Source organism: Lissotriton helveticus, chromosome 7 (assembly GCF_964261635.1).
Source record: "Lissotriton helveticus chromosome 7, aLisHel1.1, whole genome shotgun sequence".
NCBI classification, from domain to species: Eukaryota; Metazoa; Chordata; class Amphibia; order Caudata; family Salamandridae; genus Lissotriton; species Lissotriton helveticus.
The window spans coordinates 1,703,636,431-1,703,651,402 of NC_136068.1; the positions used below are offsets into that span (position 1 = coordinate 1,703,636,431).

At 49.3% G+C, this 14,972-nt stretch overlaps 1 protein-coding gene across 1 annotated transcript in view; it reads right to left on the reverse strand.

Moving 5' to 3' along the window:
* LOC144769650 (IgGFc-binding protein-like) overlaps positions 1-14,972 on the reverse strand; it is a 573,708-nt gene that overhangs the window by 140,511 nt on the left and 418,225 nt on the right. The window contains exon 13 of the mRNA XM_078653825.1: positions 11,976-12,543. Within this exon, the coding sequence (XP_078509951.1) occupies positions 11,976-12,543 (568 nt within the window). The remainder of the gene's footprint in view (positions 1-11,975; positions 12,544-14,972) is intronic.

Sequence of the window (14,972 nt, forward strand, 5' to 3'; positions counted from 1 at the left end):
TTATAGCTTAGGTGTGGTATTGTGCAATCTACTAGTTGCCTCCTGTACCAGGGCTTTGTCTCTGGAACCTTCCCTAAAAGGTTTAGAGCCCGAGGCAGATTGACCCAAGACTGGTTAAGAATATGACAAACATGAGGCTGAAGAATGGCTCAAGCGGAATTCATTGGTACTGTTGAGGTACTGAAGAGGATGATTGTTGTGAAAAATAAAATTAATTTGCTGCATATTTTGGGATGGATCGCTAGTGTCAGAGATGCAGGATTGAGTGTAAGCATACAGCAACTGCAGTGGGTGAGGTAATTTGTGTTTTTTACACCAACCAAACTGCTTTATTTCCAGTATTGCCACGGAGATCGTTCTGTAAGTTGCAATTTTAATGACCTATTTTTGAGAGTATTGGACAATTTGACCTTCTGTATCATTAAATGAACAATGTGGGCAACGCTGCTTGTGTACCATTTTATATTTGGTCTAGGAGATGCAAAGGTGTGCACTTGGGATGTGGTGAAATTTAAGGCTGGAAACGTTTTGCATGAGAGCATCAGCATTGATGGTATTTTCCTCTTGGCCCACGGTGAGGCGGGCCTCACAGAGTTAGGGTTGGCCTCATTGCAGCGTGCAGCATGAATGTTGAAAACGAGGACATGGACAGACCATGCGAAGAGCTGCCAGTCCCAGAGGCGAAGATTGGGTATCTTGAATTCTGCGATGTCAGGGCCCTTCCACTTCACTGGTGAAAGTATTGACCACTTGAGTAAATCTAAAGGTGCTGTCATATCTTTGTTTGCCTCTTGTGTGTCAGGTCAGGTGATGAGTTTGCTGAGCAGGGACAGCAGAATGAGATCATCTGCTAGGCTGCCAGGGTTAGAGGTAAAAGGTTAATGCGTTTTCGTTGAAGGATTATAGACTGACTTACAGGTGACAGATTTTACCAGAAGACGTCATGTAAACTGTGCATCATCTTTCAGCCGAACTGGGTAAGATTAAGCTTTTTTTCTATATTTTTTTAGGAGGATATTCTGGTTAAAAAGTGGTAGCGCTGAGAGTACAGAACCAGATGTGGTTAGCTAGGAGTCATTGTGGAGTAAATAGCTAAAGCTGCTATTATAGTTAAGGTTGTGAATCCTTGTGACATGTTGGCAAAACCCATACAGTGAAGAGTCCACCTCTGATGAAAAGCTGAGAATTGCATGTGATAAGCGCTGTCAATGGTAGATTCAGCAAACATTGAGCAGGAGCATGTGAGACTGTGGGTCGAACAAATGAGTATTCTGCTGGGATTGTTGTGCCTACTCCAAGCTTTGTGACCACTTGTGGAAATGGGAGCGCAATTTCCCTCTCATGGTAAATAGGTCACAACCCTTTTGATTAGGCATTTGTCAGGTTTTCTTGTGCTATCTACTGGCAAAGAGAGAGATGTGTGAGTGTATGGGGGAAGGGAGGTGCGCGTGGCTGCAGCGAGAATATGCCATGGGCGCATGGTGTTGAGCAGGTGTGATTTGATGGTGAGATGCTTAGTGGGTCAGACAATGGTGATTTCTGGACTTTTTTGCATGACTGTCCATACCTGGAATTGGAAGCTATGTCTCTTGTTTTGGTTGGTGACTTGATGTTTGTGAAGTGGAGATGCGCTCCCCTGGGTTTGCAGAGTTTAAGATAAGGTTTGAAGTTGATGGTGACCTGCAGAAACACAGCCTCACACTCCTTGTACTACACAGGGTTGAACAAAGTACACAGGGTTCCCCATAATGCTTGGTGATATTAATAAACAAAAGCAGCAAGGTCACTGCCCCGCCCGAGAACAGTTGTAATTCAAGGCGCGTGAACTCGCGTTCCGTGGCTGCCTTACACGGCGCGCGCTCTCTGTGAGGGTGACAACGTTCAACTGGCATGCGCGGTAAAGCCACGTGCTCGAGTCAGAGCCGGTGGGGTGGGCGGATGGAACGCTGCTGCTGGTGGATCCCATTGAGAGGCAGCGGCTGGAGACGGAGCCCGTGCGAAAAGCGGCGTAGCCCAGGATCCCCGCACAGTATCACAACCCGCCGCTCGCACCCTAAAGGCCAAGGGATAGCCACCGCGGCCTCGAACTGGGCTATACCAGTGCCCCACTATCAGGGGATACCATTCCTATAGGCTGTGCTCGGCAGGCCAGTATGGACGTAGGGGCGACAGGCAGCCCGGCATAGACGCCACACAGCGGGAGCTCAGCGTCCTGAGCAGAGCTCCCACCGGGGGAGGGCGGAGGCAGCCGCGCTCAGTATGTCTTCGTCCCTGGGGGCCAACTGGTTAAGGGCCCGCACCCGGCCCCCGAGATCCCTGACCTGAGCCACCTGACCGAGGAGGAGCGCAACATCATCATGGCAGTCATGGACCGGCAGAAGCAGGATGAGGAGAAAGAAGAGGCGATGCTCAGGTAAGCGCCCCCAGCACCGGTGTGTGTGCGTGTGAACAGGGGAATTCTTGTATGGAAGGTGGAAGCTATCGGAGTGCCTTTTTGGGATGCTTTGGGGGCGCCATATCGATGGTATTATATAGCTGCTGGGCAGGCATCTAGGAAGCTCTACCTCCTGCACTTCTAGTCCTTCAGGGGAGTGGAGAATAGAGGGTACAGATTGGACCGAACCACCGCGAGACACTGAGCGAGAGAGCAGCGGCGCGCACACTCGGAGGCAGTCCCCACTGGGTCGGCAGCAGCGGCGCGCACACAGAAAGGAACCCAACGCCAGGAGGGGCGGAGCGCACGCACACACGCGGTGCCCAGCGCCGAGATAGGACATAGGAAAAATCCTTTTTCTTGGCTCATTTTCAGGACCAAGTTAAACTATTGCACTGCTTCACCCTGAGGAAGACAACCAACGCTTGGGACTTGAGCAGGCAGGGCACTTTGCAAGGGCAGATGGGAGGGCACTATTAAGTTCACAGTAGAGCTCTTTGGAAAAGATGAAAAGTTGACTTAATTCAACGGAAGGGGGTATAGAAGGGAACTTTAGAAGTGAGGTGAGGTAAGGAGGGGAGTGTGTGCGTACGTGTGTGCATGCAGGAGTGTGGCTGTGCGCGTGATTGAGAGAGGCGCTGTGTGAATGTGGGACAGGATATGTGCACGGCGCCGGGCTGGACGTGCGCGTCCACAGAACCAAATTGATGCGCGTGCCCCAGTTTGTCTCCCTTGAGAGGCATCTCGGCAGCAATAGGTCTCGAGGGTGAGACCTAAAAAGGTACCAAACACAAGTAAAAGGATAATACAGCAGTGAATGTTAAACACTCCAACCACAAGAACACACAGGGAAGGCACTTCCAAAGTCAAGGAGAATAGAATTTTCAGTAAGGAGCTTCTGGCATTGGAGCCTGGTATTGGAGCCCCTGGTATTGGAGCCCCTGGCATTGGAGCCCTTGGTATTGAAGCCCCTGGTATTAGAGGCGTCACTAGGGTTTGTGTCACCCAGTGCGGTAACTCATGGTGTCACCCGTGGGGTCCGCACCACTGCACCCTCCTAGTGACGCCACTGCTGCTTGCTACCCACTCTGTGCTCTTATGCATATTTCTCCCTTTTTTTGCACTTTCCCACTGATGACATTTCTTTCACCCTGTCAGGGTGAGCTTATGCCCTGTGCACATGGTACATTTCCTGGTCTTCTGACACACACCGGTTCTGCTGCCCTTATATGCAATTTTTTTCTGCCTTCCCTGTAACCTTCTGCTGGAAGGTCTCCCTCAGTGGTGAAGAGTGTGGCACTGTGTGTAGGGTTGCGTGTAGCCCCGTTCAGGGTGGTGGTGTTGTCCATTCCCCTCTGCGGCCTGCTGTCTGGCTGCCAGGCCCAGAGCCTGGAGTTTTCCTTTCCAGGTCACGGGGAGGAGGGGCGAGGGAGGCAGGCAGGCAGGAAGGATGATGACCTGGCTTGAAGGGAAGTGGGCCTGTGTCGGCTGGGAGAAGCCCTCTGCCCGCCGGCCCCAGAAGGATGGAATGATGAGACTGCCCGAGCGGGGATCGAACTTCAGGTAACAACATCCGAGGGACAACTTTACAACTCATGAGACAACTTACTTCAATGAGGAACCATTAAACCCGCTAGCACAACTTCTCTCATTTACAGCACTTAGAAACGGCTGAGGTATGTCCTGTGGCGCTACACCTACTGCTACCTGGATGATAACGAGTGCCCCCTCCTGGTATTTCACATGGGGCTTATACCAACCTAACGAGTGTAATGTACATGACTACATGGCACTTACACTTTTTCCATTGGTGTAATTCAAATCGAGGGGCTAATAGCGCCAAATGTACCTGTGCTTAATATATCGACCTTGGAAGGATTAATGCCCGAGACGGCTCAGTTTAGGCCGATCTCTGGCTCACTCAGGTGAGAGTTTACGTGACTCGCCTTGTGGGCTTGATGACCCAGAGCCCGCTCGCCCCTCCCAGATGCGTTTTGAAATGCCCAGACCCAGAACTCAGGGTTTATTTCTACACGCAATGAACATTTTCAAATCAAAGCAAGTTCCCCAAAGTCAACCTTTTAACCGAGGAGAACATGTTACACACCAGGCAACTGTGCAACGAGGGTCCGTAGTGTTCAGCCATTAGCACCGCCCTCAGGGCAGCACTGACGGGAAGTGCAGGAGCAAAACACTTCACACCTGCAGGGGCTGACTGTTCACACTGCCCCTCTAACACCCCGAGGGCCGCAGTGCACGGAGGGACAGGGTCGACAAACCCCTGCATGCAGACCAGTGCACGGAGGGGCAGGAACACGACTGTCACCCCACACACACCACCTAGGACAGCAGTGCACAGAGAGTAGAAACACAACTGTGCATGCAGAGCAGCAGTGCACAGAGAGGTACGAAGAAGATAGTGCATACGGGACAGGACAGTACACAAATGGGTTCTGCCTACTGTGGTCACAGGACAGTCGTGCATAGTGGAACAGGCACACTGTGCATAATGGTCAGGAATGCTACAGCGATATACAGACTTTGCACACCATGAGAGTAGTGTAGAGTAGGGCCCCCTGCCAACAGGTGTGCGTGGGAGCCACCCATCCACAAATGTGAGGGGAGTACGCAGCTCTAATGACGAAAGTAAACATGGCTGAGACAAGCAGACGACGGCCGGGGGCTGTGTGCGAGGGCGCTTGGCAGTTTATATCTCAGGGGGAATTGATAGGGGTGCGTGCGTGTGGGGTCCGCTGCTTGGGGGAGTCAGGGGGTGCGTGTGAGGGTCAGCTGCACGGACAGGTGTCTTACCTGCAGGACATTGTGATTCCGATCTTGGTGGCCGTCACGTTGGTGGTCACCGGGTCAAAGTGCCCTATTGATGCCATGCTGTCCCTGCCTGGGCTCTGGGCACGGGGCTCTCCCGTGCAGGCTGGTCCACGGGCGGGGCGGGGGTCCCATTATTTTGCATTTTGGTGTCACCCGGTCTGCGCAGGCTGTGATGAGAGGTGTTTCCAGCTGCACGCATGCTCCCGGAGCCACACACGTCATCCGGCCTCCCATTGGTGGATCTCACAGAGCGAGCTGGGTTTGTAGTCTGCCCCTTGGTTCGGTCCCCCACTCCCCAAGGGGAGGGGGATAGTGGCTGGACCGGGGGTCTCAGTGGAGGCCACCCCCGGGAAGTGGAGCCCGAGCACCAAGAATTGGCGGGAGATAAGGGAAGCAAAGGCAGGGAAGGAAAAAGAGCGGGCCCACCAGGCAATCGGGCTGGGCCAGCTAAGCCATAAATCCAGGGTAGGAATGTGGTAGGGAGATAAGGGGTATTTAAGGGTGGGCACCGGGCACAAGGCCCTCTTTCTCCGGGGAATCTTGGCAGGAGAAGAAAGGCAGCGTCGACAGAGTGCGAGGTGAGGTGGGGGGGTGTGGGCTGGGGGAGCTGCAGGGTAGTTGGTATAGCAGATAACGGGTGGGTGAGGGACACAGGCAGCGCTCGTAGATGGTGCAATGCAAGTAGATGTAGGAGTGGGTGGGACAGCAAGAATCTATGGCGGAGGAAGGTATAGGAAAGTGTTCGTCACCCCCCACAATTTCAGCCAATCATAGACGGCGCAAGGAGTGTCGGAGGATAGGGGGGGCAGCTGGGGTCCTTGGTGCTGGCTTCACTGGCTCGGGACCGTGGGGGTCGGGCCTGGGCTAGCTTGGGGTTGATTATGGGCAGAGTAGGGGCAAGGGGTCTTGTGCCGCACGCAGGCAAGGACATCGCTGGGTGGTAAGTAATTGTGAAAGTTATCGTATAAAGGGAAGGATGAGACGGTGTCTTGCGGGAAGTGGCGAGCGTCGGAATGGGATTGTTGTCAACTGACCATGGTGTATACCAGAGGCGCAACTAGAGCCAAATTTCGGGGGGAGGGGGGCTAAGAAAAAATTGGGGGAGGGGGCTGAAACTTCAATCAGTAGGCAGATTGGAGCTGCAGGGCCTCCAACAAGGGGTGAAAAAACAGCAATGCCTAATTAACATTCAAATGGTCTTTTAAAGACCTGTGAAACGTTCGGGTGCGGCTCTGTGTGTGCCCGGGATCTGTCTCATCCCGGGCTGCCACACACGACGGGAGGCTCTGAAGCCCGGTGAGTCCAATGGGTGTTGCACGCCTGGTGTATACACAAGACTAAAGAAGGATCATGCCTCCGATACAAAGAGAACAGAAGGGGGATATTACATGTGTAGCAACATCATATTGTTGGAGGTCACTCATTGGTGAAGAGGTACGCAAGGTATACTGCAGGGATTAGGCATATATTTGGGGGTACAGAGCTGGTTGGGGCTCCCAGCAGAGGCGACAAGTAAATGGAGCTATTAAGGCATTGAATGTCATTAGGAGCGGTCCCAGTGAACTGTACGGGTGGTTAGGCTTGGGGGATAGCACGGTGTAAAAGAGAAACTGTGGTAGAAGGAAAGGGCGCCAAAGGGATTGGGGGGATGGGGCACCAACGCAGGCAGCCCGGCGTAAGGGGTAAGTGGCAGGAAAAAGGGGTCGGCATTGGAAACGAATTGGTAAGACAAGGGTAACAGGGAGGGGGCATCAGCTGCGGGGTGCGAAGGTCAGGGGGCTCTGCTGGGAAGGAGGGGGGCTCGGGGAGGGACGAAGGGGTGGGGGGGCAGGACGGGCGGCGATACAGAAGGAATGGAGGAAAGAGGGGATATTACATGCAGAGCCCATCATGTCGTGTGGATGGCACTAGACGGTGAATAAGCACTAAAGGCATAATGGAATTAAGGCTGGATTGTGGATTAACGGACGGGTTGGCTATGAAGGGCGCACAGCAGAGGGCAAGAGGGAAAGTTCATGTTGCAGAGACTAGAAGACAGTAATTGAGCCGGGATGCGTAAAACGTCATTAGGCGCGGTCATTGGTGGATCTCGCAGAGCGAGCTGGGTTTGTAGTCTGCTCTTCTCATGCACCTGCCCTGGTCTCTGCGGCAGCGTGCGCTATGCGCACGCTCTGATGAGTAGTGTTTCGAGCTGTGCGCATTCGTCCTCGGTCGGTGACGTCATGCGGCCTCCCATTGGCGGATCTCGCAGAGCGAGCGGTGGGTTTGGAGTCTGCTCTGCTCGTGCACCTGCTGCGGTCTCTGCACAAAGCTCGCGTTTCACCCCCCACGGTACCCCCCGAGGAATCATGGCCCAGCCCGGTGCAGAGAAGGTGAGTGATGGTGGCAGTGAGGGGCACGAGCTGCAGGCGAGAGAAGGGGTCGAGGCTACAGGTGGGGGCATTCATGGCTGCGTGAGGAGCTCTGGGGGGGCAGAGAGGAGCTGTGGGGTGCGTGAGGGTATCTGGGGGAACAGAGTAGACCTGTGGGGTGCGTGAGGGACTCTGGGGGAGCAGAGAAGACCTGTGGGGTGCGTGAGGGACTCTGGGGGAGCAGAGAAGACCTGTAGGGTGCATGAGGGGCGTGCACGGCCCCGGGCTGGACGTGCTCATCCACAAACCAGTATCCCCACGCGTGCCCCGGTCTGTCTCCCTTGAGAGGCATCTCGGTGACAATAGGTCTCGAGATTGAGACCTAAAAAAGGGTGTTCTGCACAGCTGTATGACCCCTTTGGCGGTTGCTGGCAACCGGGAGGATAGGTTCTTGGGCATTGCAGTTACGGCTTCTAGGCAAATTTGTAAGCATCAATGAGCTTTTGGCAGTTGCGCACTTCAAGACGATCAAGTTTACGCTTCAACAGCAAATTAGCTCCTCTTCTCTAACGTCAGCACCACCAATTCTTGGACTAGATTGGAAGCTGCCAAATGACACAGTAGTGCTCGTACTTGCAATGTCTTGGTTTATTTTACATACGAACTGGTCAGAGAGACCAAGGGAATCTCTCCCATCTAGGTTGGCTCCTACCTTCAATATCTAGGACAATCAACTTTCCCTGGGTGTTCCTCATGGAAGCAGGAGCAGGTAAGCTTCAAGGCATGAGGCAGATCCTCCATCAGAAAGTGCAGATTTCATGTGATCTACTCTTACCTCTGGGAGACTGGCTGTCATGAAAACAGCAGCCCTGGCCACAAAGAAGCCCTTGCAACACTTTTTGGAGCACACTCCTCCTTCGAACTGGAATATAAGGAGGAGGGTTATCCCATGTTTGCACACCCTTTCCAGACAGCATATGTGGATCAACAGGCAGCTTTAGAACTGGATTGGGTGGTTCATTTTCAACTGTCATTTTATAACTGTTCCTCAGGCTCAGTCTTTGGGCAAGGTAATGCAGGTAGCAATGAGGGTGGCTCCAAGCCGAAGTATCCTAAACAAGTGGACAACAGAGTGAGAGCTCTGCACCCAGCTGCCATCAGTCTCCCTGAAGCAGTAATCAAAAAGGAGAAGAGGACATGTCCTGCCTAGAGAATACCTCACCTTCAACAACAGAAACTTCAGATCCACCTCCTCACCTCAACAAAATGGCGGTGCTCAGACAGAACTAATCAGCAGCCTTTTGCTAACAAGGTACTCACTGTATTTCTAAAGCTAGCCATATTCGCATCTTCTTCATTTTAGCGTCTGGATCTAAAATCCAGCCACAGGAAAGAATGCAATACACTTCCACTGTCTGGGGAAGCAATGTTGATCTTCCATCTTGTGAAATACTAAACCAGGGGTATCCAAGATCGATCCATCTGGTCTTAGTATTCAGACTAACAAAACACAGAGCCATCCTACTATACATGTCCTACACACTCACTGCATGTACACGCATGACATATGATGTCAGAGCAATGTTCTTGGTATCAAGCAACAGAGGAACTTTACATGAAAGGAGCCAGTAGGTGACTTTTCTTGACAAAGGTCTATTCACACTACTGCTTCCCAAAAAAAGAGTACGTTGCCACCCCCAATTAAAGGATTGCACCCAGGGCATGGAAAGCACTCCAATACCCACTATGAGGACACACTTAGTATGCCAACCCCAGGTCACGGAATTGGTTCTGGACCTCACAATACCAGGGATAGGCCTAGACCTCTGCGCAAGCGAAAGATTAACATGGCGCCAAAAAAAAGTCAAGATATCATTTTCACATATAGTTGGGTAATCGTGGCAGATATATATGTTGGTTGCCATGTATGGAACATTCATGCCCAACAGCCACTATCAAATGCCTTAATTGGACACAGGCAGGGCAGAGCTAGGATGGAAATAGCTCGGTTTTGAGAAGCTTTCTGAAATGCAGGTGGTAGTGCATTTCCAAATTAGACAGGGTAGTTTATTCCAGTAGTAATAGAATGTTCTACCGCCTAACATGTTTTTTCAAGTCAAGAAATAGCAAGGAGAGCTTTAACCATAGATCTTAAATGTCTACTCGGCTGGTATGGAATATATTTTTCAGCCAAGTATCTGGAACCTTTGCCGTTCACTGATTTATGCACTAAAGAGCAGATCTTGAAAATGATTCTAATGTGGATTGGAAGCCATAGAGCGATCGTAGAAGGGGAGAGAAGGCTGATCCAGCCGGCATAATATGAATCAGGTGAGCTGCTGTGTTCCGGACTGCCTGAAGTTAGGCAAGTAGAGACTCCTTTGCAGCAGCTAGGAGGGCATTGCAATAGTCCAGGCAGCTTATCACTAGTGCTTGCACTAGGGTTTTGCGAATCACGAGTGGAAGTTGTAGAAAGACTCATCATATGAAAGCAGGTGCCAGTGGTAACCACTACCTGATCTACCTGGTCCAAGTGTACAGTTTTTTATTGTAGATTTTGGGGTAGGTGCTCTGCCTAAATCTGTTGGCCAACGATCCGGGGACCAGAGCAGTTGGGCTCTATCACAAAACATGATCTTGGTTTTACTAACATTTAATTGAAGAAAGTTCCCAGTCAAACTTGGGTGTCATCCACATATGCTATAGGTGTGAATACATGGGATCTGATTGTTGTAGCAAAGGGGCTACATAGATATTAACTGATGTGGGGCTATGACATGGTCCATCCGACACCCACTTGTTGAGCTCTAGGCTGCATGATTTAAGTGGACCTAGGTTGATGGTCTGGGTTCTTTGCGCTAGGAAGCTCATGAACCATTGCAGAGCTGTACCCTGAATACCTGTCTCCTCAAATCTTTGGAGTAGTCTAGGACATCTAGTAGTCTAGAACACCTAGCTTCCAACAGCCTGCATACAGAATTCTACCACCGCTCACCTAACTCAGCAATGATCTTTAAAATTAAAATAGCAATAGCACACTGGCGGACTAATGGAAGTGAAGGGCACCCAGCTGCTACAGGCCTACACAGCTTAGACTGTGGGGATAACATCACGCTGCAGTAGGAAGCTGAGTTTCCTCGTTGGGATCTGTTATTAATAATAATTTCGCCGTGAAACAGTTAGCTCTGTTTTTTTTTAAATTTAATTTGCATACTTCATATTATTTGCCAAGCCACATACTTGCACCATAAAAGAATTATTTACTCACCCGCTACTCGAGCGGGAAAAAACAACATCCTTTGTGGGCAGTAGCGCCATCTTGGATTGGGGAGACACTTTCCTGCTTTCCTCAGCGCCATCTTTCAGCGCCATCGTGCATGCAATGCACGGCTGGCTGGCTCAGGAGAAATTCCCTTCAATTTAATAGCGGAAAGACCGAGGTGCTGTATTGCTCCTCCGCAAGGATACCTAAGCCTCTACCTTGTGAACTCAAACTCAGTCCTTATGTCTGATTTTCAAAGCAGTGCACAAACTGGGACCTATTCCTATGAAGGAAAAATGTAGGTGGTACCAACCCAAGCGGAATCTTCGCTGTTCGAGTACCGGCCTTTTGTCGGTCTCGCGGTTTAAATGGGCCAGGGCTGGAGGGAGGGCATTCAATGTGGTGGGTGCCCGCCTCTGGAATGAACTCCCCTGAACCTGAGACAAGCAGACACCCTGACTGAATTCCAAAATCTTAGCTTTCCGCCTTCAATATACTCGGCCTGACCTCTTTTCCATCAAGGTTCCCCTTTCAGTCAAAAGCGCCAGGATACCCATAGGGTGACAGTCAGCGCTATAAAAGTACTAAATTCATTCATTCCTTCATTCATTTATTCACCTGGCAGCTGAACCAATCTTTGTAAAATCTATGAAATTCCTTATGATGGTCCTGGAGTGGGAACCATTTAGTGGGTCACACTTGCTTCTAATTGCACTCTAATGTTTACTGGTCAACTGTTTGTCCCTTTTTTGATGTGCTAGCATTGAAGTGGTCATTGGGTTGGACAACTTATGAAGTGTGATATAGAAAAAAACAACCCAGGAGTTTGTAGTAACCCCAGAGGCACCAAATTATGGCAAATACATGAAGCACAGGGATGATATCCCTTGGACAATACTAATTTTACACTCAATTTACTTTATTTGAGAAAAATGTGGTGCTTCTGAATAAAAAAAATAGGCTTTTTTGGTAATGGTCAACCAAGGAAGGGTTTTTTTCTCATCACAACTCTAGGTCAGGTTTAAATTGTGGACCAATCATGCGTAGGGTGTGAAAGGTCTCTGTTAAATGAAACATGAGAAATTCAGGTGAAACTTACTGCACAATGAAGGTGTTCTCCACTCTTGTATCTGAATGCCAGCGTCTTGACATGCTGTCACATATGCAGCAATGGCGCTGCAAGAAACTGTGAAGTGGCCTTTGTACACACAGGCGTCAAAGAGACAGTTGATGAAGAAGGGTTCCGGGCTAATGGTTATATAGCAGCTACTGAATGGCCCATTAGCTTTGTTGATAATTCCACAATACGCTTCACTCGCGTAGACTTGCTTCTGAGCCTCAGTGCACAATGGGCAATTCCCAGTGCATTCTGGTGTACACCCAGGTACTTCTCTGATCCTCCAGCTGTTAGCAAAGTCAACAACACTGGCAGCTGTGCCCCCGTTCATCATGGTCAGGTCATCACTGCTAACTTGGTTGTAATTTCCACACAGACCACCGACCGCATTGGCATACGTGCTGGGCAGAGTGACTGTAACATAGTTGTTCCAGTCAAATGTAATTTTGATATCAAAATCCGTCTTAATGGTTGCACGTCCCCCGCTGCTGAAAACCAGGATTTTGTTGGTTTGGTAGTACGCTGGTAGTGCGGTGAGAATGCCATTCACCTGTAGCAGGAAGAAAAGAGATTACTTTCAGGGTTCTCAGGGTTCCGGTACCTACAGCAAAATACAAATCATGCACTTGGAGCAGCACATTTACATTATAATATAGATTAACTGTGTAAATCTGTTCTGTTAATAAGTGGCTTAACATTTATAAGGAAACTGCATTTTATGTAACCAGGTATAATCATTAGTTTCACGGTAAATTGACACATAGCAAATGTATTTTCTTAAGTTATCTCGAGTGAAATTAGGCTTCAAAAGACTTTCTATGTTAAAGGAAATTGTTCGTGCTTTTCTGGTTCCTAGAGCAAGGTAAGATAAAACAGGCAGTTCTGCTGGCCCATTAGTGTCAGGCAGTTAACACTACAATGGATTTATTTGGAAGTATCTTTAGAAAGAATGTTCTAACTACTTGCCAGATGTCTAATCAGGACATCGAGAAACCAATTCAAAGCACAACCGTCTCTATATTATTTAAAGAAAGAAATTAATCAATGCAACTGGGTGTGTTTTTTAATTCATTATATTTCGTTCGTAGAATGATGGCTTCATTCGGGGTTCAAAACACAGAGATACTTCAAAAGCAATGGTAACAGAACTGACAAATCCATGGGAGTTAGGTGTGGCTAGTTATCAATGCACAACAACCCATTCCACAGAGAGGATTATGGCGAATACAGTGGTCCTTGTGACCACTGTACTCATGCTGCCTGTCTGACCACCACCACCACGGCGCCGGGATCCAGGATCCTACAGCAAAGATGGTACAGAGAGGGGCCTGACTATGATGGTGGTGACGATGTAGGCACTGTAGAGCATATTACGTCACCCGCCCATCCTGGATTAAACTCGGAAATCGGTGGACAGCACCTGGGCTTGGCAGTCTTCCTGGGACCAGATGGGTGGCTTTCACAGGTGAGGACCTCCAAACTCGTAATATGGCCCAGAGTATACAGTATGGAGACTGTCCTAAACATAGGAACTAAATACCCAGATTAAATCTTAACAGAATCTGAAAGGAAAATCGGTTAGGGCATCAACGTTTCGGTCTATTCTGATGTAAATCTATGAGGCCATCTTCAGAACAGGGTGTTACATGTGACGATCCAAGACCCCTTCATCCAAGAGTCAAAACAGTTGAAAAGAAAGAATTCCCGCAGATAAGTTGCGGAATTTGTATGCAGAGAGTTGGTGGCATTTTATAACAGAAACAAATTTGGTAAGAAAACGGTATCTGAGGAGGGATTTGAGGAGGCAATGCCACAGCAACCATCAGCCGTCTCCGTATGTGTTCCACAGAGTGTTGGAAGCCAACTGGTTGTGGAGACCAGCCTATTTCTCCTAAATCGGTGGACAGCACCAGGGCCACTTCTGACAATAGAATACTACACGCCAAAAGTCACTACCACAGAAGCTCATATGGAGCATCCCTTTTGGTATTCTCCGAAGAGCCAGGCAGAATTGCAGTACATCCTAAGCCTATAGGGAAGAGGAAGAGAGAAAATACAAACAGAGGTAAGGCAAGGGGTTATCCCTCCAGGTTACTTAAGACAGCTAGTACCAAGGCAGCCAAGCTCCCCAACAAAACCTATTGATTTAAATGCAGAGGGCTAATTACTTAGGCAAGAAAGTAAGGATGTTTACAACTTTCAATTCTGACTCTCCCATCATCAGATAGAAGCTTAAGAGACATTGCCACTTGGTGAAGAATGATCCTATTATAGGGAACCAGATAACTCTCATCCCCAGGTAACATATCGCAAGGCTAGATCCTTGAAGGATATGGTGGTAAAGAGCTACATGGGCACGAGCATACCAGAGACAGGTGGTTGCAAGAACAACAAGGCTTCCATAAATGAGGACACATCACAGCTTGCAGAACAAGTAAGAAGTTTAAAATGTACACACTGCCCACTGGTAAGACTGAGCACATTGGTAAATTTATCAATTGCAACAGTGACTATTGTGCTTATGTCTTGGTGTGCCCATGTGGTGGCATGTACATGGGCAGCACTATTTTTCCAGTCAAAAAAGCACCCTTGAGCATCTAAGAGCAATCATGAATGGGGACCCCAACTACCCAGTGGCTAGGCATTGCCATTGGCATCCGGTCACTCTGACTTTTTTTTTGTTTTGCAAAGAACGCAGTGACACCAAGAGGGGGCAACAGCGAGAGGAAGTTGAGTATTCTGGACTTGAAATACATTATTCTCCTCGATAGCAAATCCCTGAGAGGCTTGAACAATGATGAAGAACCGTTTGTGCATATTGGATGAGTATCAGACCATGTTCCTGTCTTATCCTGAAACCCTAAACCCTACCACTTTCCACCTATATCTGTGTTTACTGTTTTCTGGTTCAGAATTCTCTCTTTCGCTCAGAGTGTCTCCAGTCAAAGCCTTCAAAGAAGTATTCCCCTTTTCTTTGAA